Below are 20,616 nucleotides of genomic sequence, written 5' to 3' on the forward strand. Positions count from 1 at the left end.
TTCATTTTTATTATAGTCGTTTAATTTTAGTTGAATCTTGACACTCAATGACACGCTCGGGGTATTGTTTGCCAATAACTATAATTAAGAATATAATCGTACTAATAATGATTAGTTGTAAGGCTTTATATATCATTAATAAATGATTCCACATATTTTATTGCAATCTCTGACTTAAATGTGGATTCGAATTAATTAATTTAAGTTTTAACAATATTTCTCGTAAAATTCGAATTATATGACTAAAATGACTTTGCATTATTCAATCGCAAGTTGTACTATAATTAAGAGATAACTGTATTGTATTTGAAGCTTTAAGGACGTCCATCGGTAGTTTTACTGTCGCAAATACCCGTTTACCTGTCTCCGCTACGCGTCGCTAGGTAAACAAAATTTGTGACAGTAAAACTACCGATGGACGTCCTTAAAGCTTCAAATACAATACAGTTATCTTTATGCTAATGCAAAACAAGTTCATAATTAAATTTCAATCATTATTTCAGTGTAAAATCTTCATTAACGAATATTCCGCGAAAAGATGTAAATTTCTTTGGTCCCTACACTAGGTGACGTTATAGGTATGCTTCCGGCCTCAAACATGAACACTGGGCGTTTTCTGGTTCTGTACCGCTTCAGAATGTAATAAAATTTGATAAAAAGAAGATTTTTAGGTGCAACATGTGAGTTTTTTGTTTTATTATTGTAGAAATTACATGTCAATACATTCAGCAATTCAAAATGTCGGCTTCCTTAGTTACAGACAAGGATATAGATAATTTTACGCTAACTGTCATCCAATCAGAACCATTGTTACAAAATAATTGCATTAGAATAGAAAATATAATGTAAATTTTTGAGTAAAATTTACGGAAGTAACACACACGAATTGTGAAAGAGATGAAATCAACTTTACAATTAAGATAATGTTTTGTGGAATTGTATGTAGTTTAGTCTTTATTTATTTGAAATTAGTCCAGTCTGTCAGTTTCTCCTTGACATGAGCTATGGATAATTCTTTGGTATCTTTTTTAAAGAGTGTATTAATAATACGTTAAGTGAACAATTAATGTTTTATTTTTAACATTCTTCTGTAGATGTTAAAATATTTCGCATTGCCATCAAAGTGAAAATTGAACATTATAATGACTTGAATTCTACACTTTTTACAAAGATAATAAATCACGATTATAAGTCGTTTTTCGTGTCATAGTGATTAACAATTTGTGTCGTAACTGATATATAATATGTATATATAATATGTTTACTTCTGTTAAGAACTGTCTGATTGAATAATCATATCTGGAAGGACATAATTTTTTTACTAAAGCTTCAATGAACATCTTAGACAGATTTAACCGATAAGTCTATGATAACACACGAAGAAAATGTGCTTATGTTATTTGAAATCCATATTGAAACGTTAATTGTAAAAGATGATTAAACAAAAATGTTATAGGTTATTCCCCCCGCCAAATAAAAGGCAATAATAATTATAATGCTAATAGCTTTTTATAGTAATTTTATGTGCCAAATTGTTTTTGTTAAAGTTAGCCTTGAAAAGTTTTAAATTTTATAATCTTTCTTGAATACAGGAATCTGAATGAAAAGGAAGCAGTGTCTCTTTTTGAGACACTGCTTTCTTTTCGTTCAGATTCCTGTATTCCAGAAAGATTACGTTCTACTCAAAATAAAGAGGGCTATAAAAAAAAATGCCGCCGTAAGGTTTCAAAACACATTACCTGACGTGTAACAGTTGTTCGAGGCAAAAAAAAAAAAAGCATTTTATCTGGTTCATTTTCTTTTGTCAAAAAAAATATTTCAAATAGTTGGAAACTAGACATTGAATGTTGAATTTCTAATATATCAGATATTACAGTTATAATGCTATATGTTATCCAGTAAACAAAAACGTACTATTGGATATTTATAGATGATCGTTGATAATCTCAACGAGATTGATTTTCTCGCTTGAGCCGGAACGCCGACAGCGAGAAAGGCAATCGAGTTGAGATGACCAATGATAATAATTTCATGTCAATTTCGTTAGCAACGCCACGTGCCTGCTTAGTTTCTAGCGATAATTTTCCATCTCAAGCGAGTACCATGATATGAAAAATTATCACAAAAAAAAGATCAAGGGAAAAATGCACAAAAATAGCGATAAATTATTTTATAGGATGTTTTTATGCACGAAGAAATTTTATTTATGTTATATGATGATTTTTTGCAATCTGGTTATAAATCATATTATGTACAGTATGCATGTACTAAAGATCCTGTCTATTACGAAAATCAGAGTAAGTTGCCATGCAAGTAAATTTCTGAAACGTAAATCATTATTTATTGTCAACGGTCACGTAATTGTTATTCTTTGTTCAATCTAATTTACTTTCCTCCTTGACATTTTCTTAGATTCATTATAAATTACGTATCTAAAATCAGATAAGGCGAATACAACGAATGTCTTTCCTTTATATTTATCAAACAGAATCACTGCTAGCGATTCTGATGACTAAAGGATGAAAGTTGACTTCAAATGACGCTTTTTGTACCATAGCATTAATCATTTTATAAGTCCTTCTTATAAGATCATATATAACCTTTAAGTCTTAAATACACGATCTTTTTTATTATAAGTCGTTATTGGCTTTCAACTAGCTGTCGGTTACTGCGAATACTCACAGATCTGTACATAGTTTCTTTTGGTTGTTGGGAAATATAAGTATCGGTCCACGCCCACTCTGTGTTTTTGTTATTTATTCATCTGTTACAGTTACCCTTTACACTTATTTTTATAGTTTGTTCTTATGTTGTTCTAGTACACTAATGTCTCGGTTTAGGGGAGAGTTGACGCCTTCAAACAAGTTAAACCCCGCCACATATGTGCCTGTCCCAAATCTTGAGCCTTTAATTAATTGGTTGTTATTTGTTGCTGTGTAACATATTTATTTTTCGTTCATAATTTTGTACATAAATTAGGTTGTTAATTTTCATGTTTAAATTGTTCTATAGTTGTCATTTATGTGTCTTTTATAACTGACTATGCGGCTTTGCTCATTGTTGAAGGCATTACGTTGACATTTAGTTGTTCATTTCTGTGTCTTTTTGATTTTTGTGGAGAGTTGTTTCATTTGCATTTACCATACCTACATCTTCTTTTTATATATTTTATGCAATCTCTTTTCTACTATAATCAAATATCAGTTCATGGGAATAAATAAAGGCAACAGTAGTATACCGTTGTTCAAAAGTCATAAACCGATTGAGAGAAAACAAATCCGGGCTATCAACTCAAACTGAAAGAAACACATCCATTATAAGAGTAAAACAATGAAACAACAGAACACTTAAGTGCAAAATAAAACAAACAACAGTTCATTAAGGAGTGAATTATTAATAGTACACGAGAATTTTAGACAATACTCAACTTCCAGCAACGAAAAAAACATAATCACCGAAGGCAAACTTTTTATTAAAAGTATACTGACAGAAAATATCATCCCACTAATGAAACGTGTAAGTAATCTCAGTTACCTAGTAATCTTTTTTTACTGTTGTTCTTTAGTTCCCTGTATACCGCTTTGTGAACGTTTCTTTTCGGCGACTTCATTAGTGTTTGCTAATGTTTGCCCTATCTTTGTCATCATCTGTTCTCTTGTCTTTTTGGTTTATTTTAGTCTAACGGCACCATTACTTTGATTCAAATTCCATGAAATGCGAAAAGTGGCAATATTACTTAAAAACTTTGTTTGAATTCTTGGACTAAAACAACATTGTATCTAGAACAGTCTACAAGAGATAGGTTAATTAGTGGCAAAGAGCTTTGAACTAATGCAACAATTTTATATATTTGACTTTTCATAAGCAAAATTTCTCTAACACACATAATTAAGGAATAACAGTACTGTAGTTGAAGAGTTGCCACCGTCAATTGTAGATTTGACGGTCGCAAATGCAGTTTTACTGGCGACGCGTAGTGGAGACAGTAAAACGGAGATTTGCGACCGTCAAATCAAAATTGACGGTGGCAACTCTTCAACTACAGTACTGTTATTCCGATTCTAATGCATTGCAAGAAGAAAAAATACGATAAAACTTGAAAAAATGTCTAAATTTGACAAATAGAAAAAAGTCCGCGAAACTTCATGAATGATTTTGGCACAAAGACGTTATGGCTCAACGTGACGTCATACAAATGAAAACTTACAAACTTGAGGTTATTACGTTACCTGTACGCTTCAAGTTCTGATAAAATTACATTAAAACGGCAAATTCGAGGTAGGTGTTGTTTTATTTTCGATAATATAGTAGTAATCGAACATTTGTTGATTCAATCAATTCAAAATGGCGGGTCCTTCCTTAGTTACGCCTGGTCAACTGTGGATTTGACGGCAACTTTTAGCCAATGAAAAAAATTGTTGCATCCAAATTGCATTAGAATGTCTATTCATAACTTGTAGATCTAGGGTTGTCTCTTCGATGATGTGTTTAACATGTAAAATATCGGAAACATAGTCGTCCTCTTACCATTGAAGTTTCTATTACTGATTACAAGTTTATGACAAATCAAATTTGAAATACAGATTTTTTGATAAATATGTTTATTATTTATTATAACAAAAAAATAACAATATCACAATAAAATAACATAACAACGTTAATTACACCGTATTTTGATCTTATCCATTCTCGCTTGATGAAGAATGTGTTCTTGTCCTTACGTCATTCACGCTTGATGAACAATTTGTTATTGTTCTTTCATCATTAACGTTTGATGAAGAATCTGTAATTGTCCTTCCATCATTCACGCTTGAAGAAGAATGTGTTCTTGTCCTATCGTCATTTACGCTTGAAGAAGAATGTGTCCTTGATATAACGTCATTTTCGTCTTCTTTTAATCGGCTAAGCTCTAAAGAGTTATTGTGAGTATATTGTAGTTTCCCATGATTACTTGAAGTCGTGTCGGCCTGCTTGGTATTCTCAGAGTCATCGTGTTCATTGTTCTTTGTATTTGCTGAAGCTTGCTGCACTGTATTCAAATCACTTGAATAGTTCATTTTCTCTGTAGCTTCTTGTTTTATTTCAGTGACATTATAATCACGGTTGGATTTTCCATTTATTATTGTTTCTTGTGAAAGATCTGAACTCTATAAACGAAATTAATCAAAGTTTAAAATGTATAATAGTTATTTATTTAAGTTATTGTCAGTAAATTTCGCCTGTTGCTACTGTTTTGAAAGCACTTGATTCTTGTTCTTATTTTTGTTGATTATCATTTCATGTACAGTCACAACCAAAACAATTCATCTCGTCGTACGAATTCTAACCGCTTAAAAATTTTGTACTTTTCCTATCCGACATTGTTGCTGTGTGTCTGTTTTACTATTGGCTAGATATATAAGAAAAGGCGAGAGATCACACCAACAAAAATGGAACCCCATCAGGAGCCTCTGGTCATTGTTAGTCCTGAATGATTTTTGATTTTAGTTCATTTATATTATTGGAGTTTATTATTATGTCCATTTTCACTGAATAAGTACACTATGGGTGCGGTATATTTTCTCTTTGTTGTAGACCCATTGGTGACCTTCGGCTTTTTTCTGCTCTTTAGTCGGGTTGCTGTCTCTTTGACACATCCCTTTTTTATATTTTCCATTTTATTGATAAACATTATAAACACTGGAAAAAAATTAAACCTAAACAAATATATCTAATTGATACTGAACCTTTACGCATTTAACATGCAAGTCATCTTAATTCCGCCAACAAATAGATGAACTAACATTTCCTAATTCGGTTTAATTTTAATTGTGTAGGACATCAACATTCATACAACATAATATCCTATTCAAAATGTGATGTGATAATTCTTATATATTGTCTTATACAACTAATCCATTATCTACCTTTTGTATTTGAATAAGTTCTTCTGTAATGTTTCTGAAGTTTGGTCTGTCTTCAGGTTTGTCCATCCAGCATTCAAACATTAACGAATACCTGAAAATATACGCACATTTGAATAGTCTTTTATTAATTGATTAGATGTGTTTATCGCAAGCTTATATTTGTTCTGGCGACAATTTGTTTGGGGAGTTGCCGTATCAATATAGAAGCTTTGAGTTCCTGTGTGTGCCTGTCAAAAAGTTAATTGGCTGGTGTTGTGTTTGTCATGTAGGGAATTGAATTAGCTGATGTCAATCAATATTCACATTTTTTCGAAACTCTGAAGGATTTAGTGCTTGCTAATTTTCTATTGTATTGTTGAAGAATATTATATTGAATTTACTATGCATTTTTTTATTTTTGTTTGTGTAGTTTATTGGGTTGCCTACTTAATTACTAAGTCCTGCACCTCTCCCCATTCATTCGTACAACTGCTATATTTTTTGTCAGCTTTTTATATCAGAAATATACCAAAAAGTTTGTTTCAATTCAAAATGTATTCACAAGCTTAAGATTTATCATTCAGGTCAGCAAGGTGTAGCATTCATCAAAGTAGCAAACTGATCAAAGTACCACTAGTATGTCTGACGATTTTGATGTCTTGCGGGCTTTTCTGAATATTTCATTCAATTTGATGCGATTGCCATACAAGTGAGAGGTTTAGTTAGCTATAAAATCAGTTTTAGTCCACGATTTTCTACATAAAGTGAATGCCTGTACCAAGTCAGGAATATGAAAGTTGTTATCCATTCGTTTGATATGTTTGAGCTTTTGAGTTTGTCATTTGATTATGAACTTTCCGTTTTGAACTTTCCTCGGAGTTCAATATTTTTATGATTTTACTTTTCACCAATAAAACTTACGTTTCTTGAGAACACTGATCAGGTTTATCTAGTCGGCCTCCTTTAGCAACAAACGTCATTACTTCATTATTGGACTTTCCAGGATATGGAATTCTGCCCAATGTAAACACTTCCCAAAGAACAATCCCGAATCCCCTATAATTAAACAGATATATCTTTTATCTACGACACACAATTAAAGCTATATATATATGCCCATTTATCCAAACTGTTTATGCTGACTTATGAATGTCTTTTATTTTAAAATGGTGGTTTGTTGTCTCATTGACTCATGCCGAACATCTTTTATTTATAATTATCATGAGAAATTTTGTTTACGTTGCCATTAATACAAAATCATGTAGGACTATTCAAATGCTACTCGAAGTATGATGATAACGTGTTTTTTTGGGCTTTTGTGTAGTTTATTTGCTGCCACTTTGAAGTATAAACACATATCCTCTTGTTTTTATCAAACAATATTTAGAATAAATTTCATCTCACCATTAGTGCTTTCAACGTTGTACTTATCTTATATTTCATTCGAGAAACGTACATTTTGATAGTGATAACAAACCTTATCAATTTTACAAATAAAAATACCAACAAAATGCCACACTTGTGTGTATTGAATTAGAAATTTCATTTAAAAAAGTGTCTTTACAAAGTTGCAAGTAAAGCCACACATGACGTCAGAAATGTTATGCCTATTGATTTTGCAGAATTAGTTCATAACGGTGCGTTAAGGTTGAATTGATTTCTTTTGATAGTTGTTTTACATTAAAATCATATTTCGATATTAAACTACTCATAAGAAATATACATACCATACGTCTGTTTTTGTTGTAAATACTCCATCGTGGAAAGCTTCTGGTGGCATCCATTTAACAGGAACCATTGCTTTACCATTTTTACGATAATAATTTGTTCTAAAATAAAGTATTGTAAAAATGTTTTCATCAATTTACAGTTTATGCATATCTTATGTAGACGAAACGCGCGTCTGGCGTACTAAATTATGATCCTGGTACCTTTGGTAACTATTTACACCACTGGGTCGATGCCACTGCTGTTGGACGTTTCTTCCCCGAGGGTATTACCAGCCCAGTAGTCAACACTTCGGTGTTGACATGAATATCAATAATGTGGTCATTTTTATAAATTTCCTGTTTACAAAACTTTGAATATTTCAAAAAACTAAGGATTTTCTTATCCCAGGCATAGATTACCTTAGCCGTATTTGGCACAACTTTTTGGAATTTTAGATCCTCAATGCTCTTCAACTTTGTACTTGTTTGGCTTTATAAATATTTTGATATGAGCGTCACTGATGAGTCTTATGTAGACGAAACGCGCGTCTGGCGTACTAAATTATAATCCTGGTACCTTTGATAACAATTTCAATTAACCGCCTTTATTTGAGATTCGATTTTTGCTTTGGCAACAGACGTAAAACTTAAAGACTGTTATTCAACATGACATTGGACAGGATGTTTTCTTATGAAGTTATAATAATACTATAATATATATTTTTCAATCGTTAAATTTTTTATTTTTTTGTGATTATGCAAGGCGCTTAAATCATTTTAAATTACATGATAAATTTAAAGTTTTGTTCATATATACCTGAACACATTCTTAGTCATTCCAAAATCAGCAATTTTAGCAACTCTATTTGGTCCCTTTTCACTTAAGAGGCAATTTCTGGCAGCGATATCTCTGTTAATAAATATTATGTCACTATGTATTCTCTCATAAAAACAATACAGGAAAATGAGTTTACGACATTTGTTTCAATTAATTTCACAATTTGTTGTTAGCAAGTTCTGTCAACATACACTTTCAAATGTCAAAGTTTAGACATTTAATCAATGATACAATTCAATATTAAAGTAGTCTGGAACGAAAAATGACTTTATATGACTTCATGTAAGAGTCTGTATTTTTTTTAGAGAAAGCCTTGTAGTCTATAAATTACCATATTCTTATTTTATGAGTTGATTGGTACTAAAAGCAATAAGATACCAACATATCCAGAAAGACAAACAACACTTTGACTTGACCAAGGAATGGTGTATTGGCAGCTGCATTAACCGTTAAGTGACAAATAGTTCATGTATATCATTGACGACCACAAGTAAGTTAGATCTGATAAACATACCCGGTTTTGTACTCGACCAACACTCTGAATCGAATTTGTATTGTGCTAGATAACAGGGTAGTCGTCGACAAGAAAACTATATGTCTATTCGGGCACATTATTATGACTCAAAGTCGACCATCCTCGAAGGTAATTTCTTTTATACTTCAGGTAAAGAAAAGAAGAAGCGTCAATATCTAAGATTTATGTTAATACAAATCTACTGATAGAACCAAAGACCTTCCACACTAGTGAAATCACAAAGGCAGCCCGAAGACCACATAACAAAAGACAAATGCAAGAAAACACTACATGGAAAAGTATAAACTGATTGAGCCATATGAACTTTACTTTGAATCGAGGATGAACTCAGGTGCTGCGAAAAGGTTCGCAATTTCTGTACTAAACGTCATATCGCTTTCATATATCACAGGTAATGATCTGCATTCGGAGATAGTAATAAACTAGGTAATATTTGGAAGTGTGAATATTTTAGATCGAAACTATTTCTTTACTTTATAAAATACATAAAATCTTAACAAAATGTACATAAGTACTGAATTTTTGTACAATATACACATGTTTATCTGTTTTAATGTCTTAATAGGTTATACAAAACTTAAGCTTGTTCTGCAATTAATACTAATTAAAATTACCTATGAATAAATCTGTTTTGCTCCAAATATTCACAACCTTTTGCAACATCTATGCAAAGATTCAGAAGGTCATAAATTGAAACCTTGGATGGAACTTCGCCCTGCAATATATAAAGAAAACAGTTTACAAGTAAATCTCTAGATCAAATTCTTTATACTCAAAAAGCATTGGTTATCAGGGTTAACAGTGTCACAAGAGTTCGAAAATTTATTGCACTTTGAAAAACAATGTCATGAAGAAAACCCTCACAAAACGAAGCATTACTAGATATAAGTAGTATCATATATTTGTAAAGTAATACATGTTTTTACATTTAATGAGTACATATATTTAAACTCACATTTATTCGACATTCACGGACAAAACTTTTTAAATCGCCCCCTTCCATTAATTCCAGCAGCAGATATAGAGAATTTTCATCAACAGAAATACCTAGAAATTTCACTATGTTTGGATGACGAAGTTTACTGAAAAAAAAAGAATAATGCATTTATAAAATGTCATTTTCAATCAAATATTTATACACTTATACAGTAGCAAAACTTGTTTCCAACTTAGAAATTGTGTCTTTGTTTGAATACATTTTTTTCTATACTTATCGAATGAAAATTTACACTAAGGATGCATGAACCTGTAGGTCGATGATGTTATCAGTTGATTCTATAAATGATATGTATTCAGAAACCATCAACAAACACCGTTTTGTTCTTTGTTTGCATTGAAGAATTACTATACTGACATCGTCAGTTTATTCTAATGAAATTACACAGTAATATAATATACAAGAAATTTGGTTATTTTGTAGACGTTTGTACTGTATGTCCTTCCTCAATTGCGTCATGATGCAGATATTCTTATGTTTAAAATACATGTGATTTAATAAAACTATCAAGTTGCAGTAAGTAATGTATAATCATACAAAGTAAAGTTATCACGGCATGTAAAATATAGAGTTTGATAGCATCCGACTCAAACAGTAGTTTATACGATTCAGCCTATTGCTATAATTAAATGCGTTTGTGTAAAGTCAGCACTATGAAAATGAATTACCAATAATTACTGTTCCCTTCGGATATGTATTTTATAAAACAACTGAACAGTAACCATAATATATGGACATCGATGATTTCGACCTTGAAGTACATTTGTTATGACCTCTTCTAGTTATAAGCTTTTCTATTTCTAATGAAGCTGGAATTCAGTCAATGAAAACAGCATAATATATTTTTGATTGGTCCGGAGCGCATATATAACCTCATCAGAAACACTCAACCACCAGAAGTGGAACACCAATGATGTATAACAACTCAAACACGTGAAAAATTACGAACAAAAGGACTAAAAACATTCATCAAGTTCTTCTCTTAAATTATTATTTCTTTTATTTTGATCGATAATATTTTAGTTGTTTTAATACTGCATTTCTTTGTTTTGAATAAATACAAACCTCAACAATACAGCTTCCACAAAGAACTCTGATTTTGATTGCTCTGAACAAAGCGATGGTAACATCTGTAGAAAGAATATGAAATAAATATGCTTTGTTGGTATTTTTACTGTTTTTTTGTGATTTGTTCGGGGTTTTTTTTGGCATAGTGTTGTCAATTTGTCTTCGTCTTATGCTGATCTACAGTCGCTTTTTAATCTTATTTTATATGCTTAAATATTTGAAAGGTTTTACCTAAATGTCTTTTGATTCTGATCTTAACTAATTTTGATCGAATGCTTTAAGAACTTAACCGAGAACTTTGTTACATTGTGTATACCTCTTTCACTCGTGTGAATTTGTATTACGACATTGTCAGTGACCACTGACACGAACTATTTTGTGTGTGTATAAGAGGTTGCTTTGTGTTATAATTAACACATACTTTTATTATCGGGCACAATTCAAGATCATTTCACACAATTTTATTCCCTCAAACAAAACTATTCGCATCTATATATATAAACTATGAGATCAACAAAAAAAGAAAACCCACTTGATATACATTGTAATATCAAAGGTAATAAAACAATTAAATCTAAGCAGAAAAAGAATTTTAATAAGTCTTGTAGTTAAAATGCCATTATTATGATTATCAACACTTGGCTATATGTTTAACTGAAATGTTAGATATACTTGTCTTAACATTTATGTAAAAAGCATGCATTACTTTTATTGCAACGGGAAGTGGTGTCTGCTGTCTGGCAACATCTGCAAGTAATCCATAGTAAACTTCACCAAAAGCTCCCTTTCCAATCATTCTGAAATACAAGTTTTGAAAAGTGGCATAAAATCGATAAACTTGCAATTTACTCTTGCCAAGTTCTATTTACCATGTCAGAAATCTAACAGTTGAAATTTAATGTTAGGATGATTGTTTCAACTATTTGTTCTTGAAACTGTTAGTTTCAAAGTCTTAGTGTTTTTGTTGTTCAAACTTGAAACAAAATTGTAGTTCATTCTTGCATACACAAAACGGTACAAACGATGAAGACCAGGTAGCTCATTTCGACATATTATGTCAGTTCATTAATTCTGCAGTTCAACATAGATATTTAAGAATCTAGAACATAAAACAAAATATCTAATATATACGAATGATATCGTTATATAGAGAAATACCGACCATTTAATTGTCAATTTGAAAGATAAAAGTATTGTACATTATCAAATTAAATCTTGTCAGTTCTCACTAAGAAACAAATTAACATTTTTATTAGAGAAGCACGACAGTTTGTAGTCTTCTTTAGCGTTATTTATACTTTTAAACATAAAGGAAATTAAATCTTATATATGCAGCCGTTTAAACAAACTTATTCGATGTAAGATATGATATCAGCTTGTTAAAAAAAAATGATTAAATGAACACATCAATCTGTACCTTTTAACAGTGATTTTGTTTCTTGGAATGATATGTATGATATCATTTATCTGCGACCAGTCATAGAGTGGTGAAATACTGGAAACTCCGCCACTTCCGCTAAGAAATGGCGTCACAGTATCGTTGTCGTAACAGGTGTCAGTACAATCGTTTTTACGTACACTAAATAATGTACTACTTAAGGTAGAGTTAGTGGATATTTTACGATAGCTTTTATGGTCTTCTTTTCCACGTTTTCGTCTGCATACTAGAAAATAAATTTAGTTTTTGAAATCTCATCATACTTAAGATACTTGCAAAAAGTTATTGAAATAAAACGTTTTTTATGCAAATTAAAATCATGGAAGTTTCTTATTCATAAGTTCAAACATTAAAAAAAAGGAACAAATAAAGCAAGACTTAACAGATGTATATCTGAACGTATAGTGTAAGAAGCTTTTAAAACTTGACTTATACACAAAAACAAAGTACACACATGACAAGTTCAAACACTAATAATGTCATTTGAGATTATAGAAAGAGATCTTTGATTGGTGAAGACAATTTTTATAAATTCAATTCCTGGAAAACTTTAACCAATAATGATTTCTAACTAATAAATAATGTACCTGTAAATACTATAAGCAAAATAAGACAACCAGACATTGAACCTAAGACAGTGCTGACAATTAATGGAATCATATCTTTTCTTGTTAGCTTTTCTGTTTCCTGTCTACGGAGAGCCGAATGGAAATCATTATTTGTATAATTGTCTGAAAACAAATTAAATACATTTAGAAAAAAAGTGATGAAATGGAAAAATAAATAGCAGTTTCTCCTATATTTGTTTTAATTGTGTATAAAAATATTGATGGAATCTGGTACATATGATATGATATCTGAGCAATATTTATAACTCTTATGTTAAGGATGGTCAAGTAGTTGTTACGGTCAACTACCAGCAAGTAGATATTCTCACAGATTTTTTTAATTTTCACAAACTGTGATATATTATACCAGTAATTAATATTGAATAAATAATACATTTTTTCTGTTATATCATAGAGCGACTTTTGTTTTTAAAAAAGATATTTATTTGTATAGAAAGATTGTAAAATCGTAAAAATTATCTAAGAATTGTCAAATTTCCTAAAAACAAGGTTTTTGAAACATTGATATGCTGTTGCTACATATATTTTTGCTTGTTTGAAACATAATAATCATAGGGCCACTGACGTCATATCTGACGTATCTAAAAAACGATCTCTTATCGTATTCGTAGGGGAAAACGTAAAACAAAACGACGTTTCTGGTTTTGCAACACAACCATGTCTCGATTATTACGGTGTTTTCATATATTTTTCACGAAAACACCGCTTTGATAAAGGGATTAGAAATTACAAAGTAAGTGACTTTACATTTTGATGAGTTGAAAAATGAAAATTTATTTGGTGAACAACGTTTCTTGCTCAGAGCACAGAGAACGGGATTTTAAATATGATTTGACAAAGTTTTTGACATATCATACGTACATCGTATACACATGCTGATTTTTGTTCTATGGATTTCAATTCAATAATGTTTCAGAACATATGAATAATAAACCAATCAACTTTTAATTTTCGATTAATATACTGTCATTTTAATGTTAAGGTCAAGAAACAGTACATTTGCTTTACTATATAGTATGTACAGTTTTGAAATACAACAATGTCAAACCGATACACATTTCTGTTGACGACAGATTTGAAAGAAAACTGCAATAAGTGTGATATTGATTTGTAAAGGTGAAAATTGACATTTAACGTTTACATTATATTAAGTTACCAAATTATTCATTGGAACACAATAATTGTATATATCATGCCATACATTATTTTCATTGAATTTGTAAATCAAAAACAGTGTATTTTTCCTGTTTGTCTCAAATAAAATTTACTTTGTCAAACTGTCTGCCAATCAGTCTGCAAGTGATATTCGGAATAATGTGAAAGACAAACGACATGACAAAAACTTTCAAAAGAAAGACAAAAAGACGAACACCAGTCTGAAAAACGCTACTAGAAAGTTAATCATTAACGTGACATTTGAAAGATTCGTTCTGCATTTAGAACAGACGGAAATAGATGACAACAGACACACGCCATGACAACAACTGAAAGAGAAAGACCAAAAGAAAAGCAACTGTCTGCATACAATTATAAGAGATTGATCATAAACGTGACATTGTACAGATTGGTTTCTACATTTTGAACAGACGGAAGTAGATGACAACAATGAAGAATCAATTTAAAGTGAGGTGGTCATTAATACATACCATAAACAAAACAATCTCCGCTAAAAGATATGTTATCCACTGTTAAAGCATTCTTCATCTTGTCATTACTGTCACTGAATGTTCCGAAGATTAATAACGTAAATCTAAAAATAATATTCAGAATAACAAATTATACATGATAATCGATATAAATAATGCAATCATACAACACATCAATCTGCAATCATATTTTACGCAATAGCTTCAACTCTGATGATGCCATTTGATTACAGTGATTCTTGAAACAGACTCATCATGTATACAAGGTTTTAATGCGAAATTAATGTACGAATTTAAATTAGGATACAAAAAATTTAAGTTAGACACAAAAAAGGAAAACTGTTCTTTATAAAATTTTTTTTATCTTGATGTATCTTCACCAAGAACGCTTAAAGCCGAATATTAAAAAAACAATGATGTATAAACATGGAGCTAAATTATTTAAAAGGATTTCAATAATAGTCAAATTTACAGAAGGTCAAACAACAAACAATGTTCTACCTTTATCACCGTGAGTAAGTAAAACTGTACTGTTAGCACATCTACTGTTGTAGTATTATGGTTTTTTTTTAAAGTATTTTGTAGAAGCGGAGAACTTTAAGTTCTAACAAGCCTCTAACTATTTCTTTTCTCTTTGGTAAACAACAATTATATAAAATGCGTATTGAAATATCTAAGATATTTTAGCAGTAGTTCAATACTTTAAAGAAACATCTTTTAGAGTACATGTACATATATCTTACTAAATAGCAAGAACGTTTGGCTTCCTTTTTAAAATCATTACCTTTTGTTCTAATTGTTTTTGTCATGTCATAATGTTGGTATTCACAAGAACGAAATTTTCGAAACAATTTCAGCTTATAACCTTTTTATTTTACAAGCAATCTTTTTAAAATGTTTTGCAGTGTTTAAAGATTTAAAATATTTGTCTTTCCTTCAGCATCACCATGAAGACATGAATTGTAAATCTGCCATGCCTTTCATTCGACGAGTTAGTACATATTTTAGAAACATTTGTTGACTTAGGTTCACATTTTTGCACAGCTTAAGTAACCTTACCGTCCTTGCACACTTGGCACATATATCGATGCAGTCATCCATTCAACTTCGTCCGAATCGCCGTTAATTTCTTTTAGTTCTAAACATTGGTCTGCTGTGCACTGTTCAATAAATATCGAAGCTTTCCCTTGTACAATGTAAGAAAGACGCATCTGAAAATTCAATCGAATGAATAGTATATGTGAGAGTTGCAACTTGAATGCTTTGAAATTTTTCTTGTTAAAAAAAATTAATAACAAACCTGCCGAATTTTAAGGTAAGTTTTAAAAGGGATAAAGTACACATACATGACAAAAACAAATGTTCGACCATAACAACCAAGGGGGAAAAGTAAAAACAACTATTAAATATCATTACTTTTAAGAATGCCTGCTATAGACGTAAAAACAACTGTTAAATATCATTAGTTTTAAGAATGCCTGCTATAAACGTATACAATAAAAAAATCACGATTTTAGATTTTAGGTTTTTACATAAGATGCAATACAGTTTATAAAATACAGATTAAATTGAGACAGGTATGGAAGGTTTTTATGAAGACTGAGTGTCGATATAAACGCCACATATTATATTCCGACCCCCTCTTTTGGTTCCCTTTTTTTTTTTTTTTATATCAATACACATGAGAAGCATTCCACAAAGATTGTTACTTTTATATCTATAGTTTGGTATTGAATTGACGATAAAATACAGATTACATCCGAAACCCAGAGACCGTGTTTTCTTCAAACTCTTTGGTGTTTTGGAATCTAGTTTAACTTCCAAAGAAGATCTTTCTGTTATAAAAAGGTTTGTGTTTTTTAATCAATTCAGAAATGAAATTTCTGGCGGTACATTAATGTTTTTAAAATTTCAATTCTAAATATAAGAAAGATAACATAATATTAAGAACATATTTAAAATTGATATCAACAGGTACTTTTGAAAATCTAGAGAAGAGATCAAATAGGAGAAAAGTTAAAAGAAATGAGCATGTATTTCAAAACAAAGAAAAAAAGGGAAAAAATAAAGTTACAACATTTTAGTTAAAGTGAAGACATTAACAGTGAACATTTTATGTACGCGTTTTGAGACAAATAATCTTAGAAACCGACACGATAGCAATGAAAGATAATTGCTTCCATACATAATTTGATTTATTCTCCGATAGTCTGGTTGCAAGTCTTTCATTTGTCCTTATTTTTTGCGAGAAACAATCAGACTTTTTTCGATGGCAACATGTTCACCACCACATTCTTTACCTGCTCACACACGCGAGTCATCCAGCGGAAGTCGTTTGTTTCCATAGTCTCATACAGTTACTATACGCTGTGAGTTTTGTTGTCTCATTTGCAATAGAACTAGATGTGTTTTATATCAATACTTCAGTGAGAAGCGAAACAATGTTGATATGTGTATCTCTATACATATTAATCGAACTTGCAAAGGGTTATTTAACAGTTCCGAATTCTTTATGTTAACTTTTATATACATCTATATAAAGTGTATGTCCAAGTGTACATGTGATGCAATATATATTATGTTTTAGAAATCATCAAAGATACCAGACTTTCTATTTGTTACACAATACGTAAGTTACGGCTACAAAATACTCATCAGTGGCGCTCTTATCATTTGGTAGGCCAAAACTCATACACATACAAATTCGATTTACATACCATGCATATTGACGATATATTTTCCCGACTACGTAAAGGTAATTTGAGCTCAGCAGAGCTGACATCAATGCAGTTACTTTCATTCAAATGCCATGCATTGCCTGAAAATAAAATTCCTTAAAATTTAATTCTACAATGTACATTAATGTAGATTGGCTACCAATTTGGAAAAATTTAAATTTTTGAAAAACGGTTTGTTATTTTTTTTTATAAACTTGATTCTACAATACTTTCATGGGACTAATTTTTTACCCTTAAAACTTATCGTTTCTGATATTATCACCAGTTACATGAAACTAATGTGGTGAATTCCTATCACTTATCATTTCTCTTTATATTGTCATAAATCTGGCCAACCTGACACACATATTGTATCGTATTGTACACATGACCTGTCCTTACCTCAATAAAAATCAACAATAAGGAATACATTTTTGAAGCAAATACATGCAACCTTTAGACAAAGGCTGAATAAGTTGGTCATTATTGAAAAAGTTATTATTCATTTGATTAAAGAACATTCTTACATATGCATGATTATTTGCCGCTTGACTTTAAGCAACTGAAATGCGCTATTTTTTTCTACAATCTATCTAAAAGTATTCAACCCATTACATGATTAAACTCTTGCCTAGTATGAAGTAATAAAGATCAAATCCTTACAAAAAAATCATTTATACATAATATTTATGTCTTTTTGTCACATTAAAAGCCTACCTTTAAGGTCTAATCTGTCATTTGTGTGATTGACAATCTTTAAGGACCATCTGCACTCTGCATCTGGGTTGGAAACTGTCCACCCACAATCACCTTGATTAAAATCACATCTACTAAAAACAGTTTTGTCACCTAAAACAGATATATAAAACCAAAATAGTCCACGTATGTCAAATGTTTTATGATCAGAAAAGTATTAATGCCAAAAAAGCATTACATGTGATTTATCTTATCATTCAAAAATGATTAGAAATGGAACTGGAAGTTATTTCGATAAGAAAAAAAAAAAACTTGCGAAAGCCATCAGAGATTTCAAAATACCAATCTAGACATCACAATTGTTAACTTGTTCACCTTCAAAACTATGGTCGTAATGATCAAAATTGTTTAAATAGTCAATCATCTTGATTGACCTACGTATGAATTGTACTTTTAACATGATGTTTATTGAGATATTCATAATTTCTTCATTCACTATATATCTGATCGTGTAGACAGATAGGTGTTTCATGTACAAACGTTTTGAAAAATATACGTTCACTTTCTTTTTGTTTTTAAAATATTTAATTTTTCGAAACACTAAGGGCTTTTTACTGTATGGGTCCGATCGTCACTGCTGGGTCTTGTGTAGACACGTTTGGTAAAAACCTTCAAAATCAATCAGGGTTCTGCATTGATACACATTATAAAAACCCATAATTTTTTGTTGATCACTACTAGCAAGCAAGCAGACTTCATTTTTGGCCCTTGTTTTAAAAACCTGATTGTTACTGATTGTACTTTCAAAGATCCCGTCAGTATGATATTGTTCTATTTTATGTCATTATGATATATTTCTATTATGAATTACAATATACGTTGAACTACAAACGTCAAAATCATTCAATCGCGTAGTGGAATTAACTACTTGTGGATTCCTATAAATTTTAAATATAACTTTTGGACTAGTTTAAATCTCGGTCTATTTCTGAAAGGAGTAGTTTCAGTAAGACCCTTTTTGGCCCCAAAATATAGCAGTTATTGTTAAAATGTAAACTGTTAGTTACTTATTGGAAAGTAGTATGCTTCTGCTACATAAATATGGGCTGCTTTTGACAATATAATGCACAAATATCGGATACTAGCATCATTAACTCATGCAAAATTAATAAAATCTTCACAATTTTAGCATTTTAGTTAAATTTTTGACAGTTTCCGTCTTAAATGAAAATGGCCGCATTTGTGTTCATTCTTGATATTGAAATGTAAGTTGTATTCGATGATAATATATAACATATATAAAGGTCGAGGATGAACACGGATGCGGCCACTTTCATTTTTGACAAAAACCATCTGAAAAGTGACATATTTTGGCATACTTGATAGATTTTTCATATTTAAGCTTGAATGGGAGCGTTTTTAATGACTACATCAGAAAAAAATCTTTCACATAAACCAATTGAATCAACTGAAATAGACACTCAAGTGTTTAAAAAGTGTCCAAAATGTTTCGTCAGATGAACTTGAAATTTGAGGCCATTATCGGACCTTACCGGACCTACTCCTTCATTCTTACATACACAAAAATTTTCTGACGTCAGTCCTACAAATCAATGAATGTGTTTGTAGACAGATGTTTTTGTGTTCTGTTAAATTGTTCCTTTTAAAATTGTTATACGATGATGACTGATGTACCCATATTCTGACTATTTTATTTATTGTGTCTGTTTAGTTAACGCATCAATGTAAATATAACGGAAATTGATGAGACTGTCATCAAAGTGAGAGGGTTAACGCTATAAAACCAGGTTTAATCCACCATTTTCTACATTTGAAAATGCCTGTACCAAGTCAGGAATATGACAGTTCTTGTCCATTCGTTTTTGATGCGTTTTGTTATTTGATTTTGCCATGTGATTATGGACTTTCCGAATTGATTTTCCTTTAAGTTCAGTATTTTTGTGATTTTACTTTTTACAGTCAATTGAATGTCGACGTCGGTCGAAGATTCAAGTGGTAATGACTAGTATACGAAATTAGCCACCATAGAAACTACTTCAAAATGTTTTTGAATAAGAAGCTGAACTTTTTAAGTATGAAACACAAAGAGAAAAAACAAGTATTACTCGAATTGACTTCCATAATATTATAGACAAATCATGACACTCTGATTATAAACATACTTGTCAAAAAGACGATATTTTGTCGTCAATCAACGGATATCAGACGTTACACCTTAAATTCTGAACAATGGAATCATCTATATTGCACACCTATCTTTTGCAAAAACTACACGAACTGCTAGGTTACTGAAATAGTGATGGCATTTAAACACTGAGGATGAGGAAGAGGAGACAGCCAATGGTGGCGGAATGTGACGTTAATTTGTCGAAAAGTAACAACGAGGACGATCAAGATTATTTCATAGCTATTGCGATTTTTTTTTAATTTGAGGAAA

General features: G+C 30.8%; 1 protein-coding gene across 1 annotated transcript in view; it reads right to left on the reverse strand.

Annotated features, from left to right (window-relative positions):
- Nucleotides 1-4,584: 4,584 nt before the first annotated feature.
- The window catches only part of LOC139491252 (uncharacterized), a 53,950-nt gene continuing 37,918 nt past the window's right edge, over nucleotides 4,585-20,616 (reverse strand). The window contains exons 6-20 of the mRNA XM_071278781.1: nucleotides 18,180-18,311; nucleotides 17,463-17,563; nucleotides 15,805-15,956; nucleotides 14,746-14,849; nucleotides 13,058-13,201; nucleotides 12,450-12,696; nucleotides 11,739-11,829; nucleotides 11,030-11,094; nucleotides 9,923-10,049; nucleotides 9,582-9,682; nucleotides 8,412-8,504; nucleotides 7,613-7,714; nucleotides 6,807-6,941; nucleotides 5,907-5,997; nucleotides 4,585-5,147 (exon numbers count right to left, since the gene is read on the reverse strand). Of these exons, the coding sequence (XP_071134882.1) occupies nucleotides 4,680-5,147; nucleotides 5,907-5,997; nucleotides 6,807-6,941; nucleotides 7,613-7,714; nucleotides 8,412-8,504; nucleotides 9,582-9,682; nucleotides 9,923-10,049; nucleotides 11,030-11,094; nucleotides 11,739-11,829; nucleotides 12,450-12,696; nucleotides 13,058-13,201; nucleotides 14,746-14,849; nucleotides 15,805-15,956; nucleotides 17,463-17,563; nucleotides 18,180-18,311 (2,153 nt within the window). The 3' untranslated portion in view covers nucleotides 4,585-4,679. The remainder of the gene's footprint in view (nucleotides 5,148-5,906; nucleotides 5,998-6,806; nucleotides 6,942-7,612; nucleotides 7,715-8,411; nucleotides 8,505-9,581; nucleotides 9,683-9,922; nucleotides 10,050-11,029; nucleotides 11,095-11,738; nucleotides 11,830-12,449; nucleotides 12,697-13,057; nucleotides 13,202-14,745; nucleotides 14,850-15,804; nucleotides 15,957-17,462; nucleotides 17,564-18,179; nucleotides 18,312-20,616) is intronic.

The sequence above is a fragment of the Mytilus edulis genome, chromosome 10 (assembly GCF_963676685.1).
Source record: "Mytilus edulis chromosome 10, xbMytEdul2.2, whole genome shotgun sequence".
In the NCBI taxonomy this organism is placed as follows: Eukaryota; Metazoa; Mollusca; class Bivalvia; order Mytilida; family Mytilidae; genus Mytilus; species Mytilus edulis.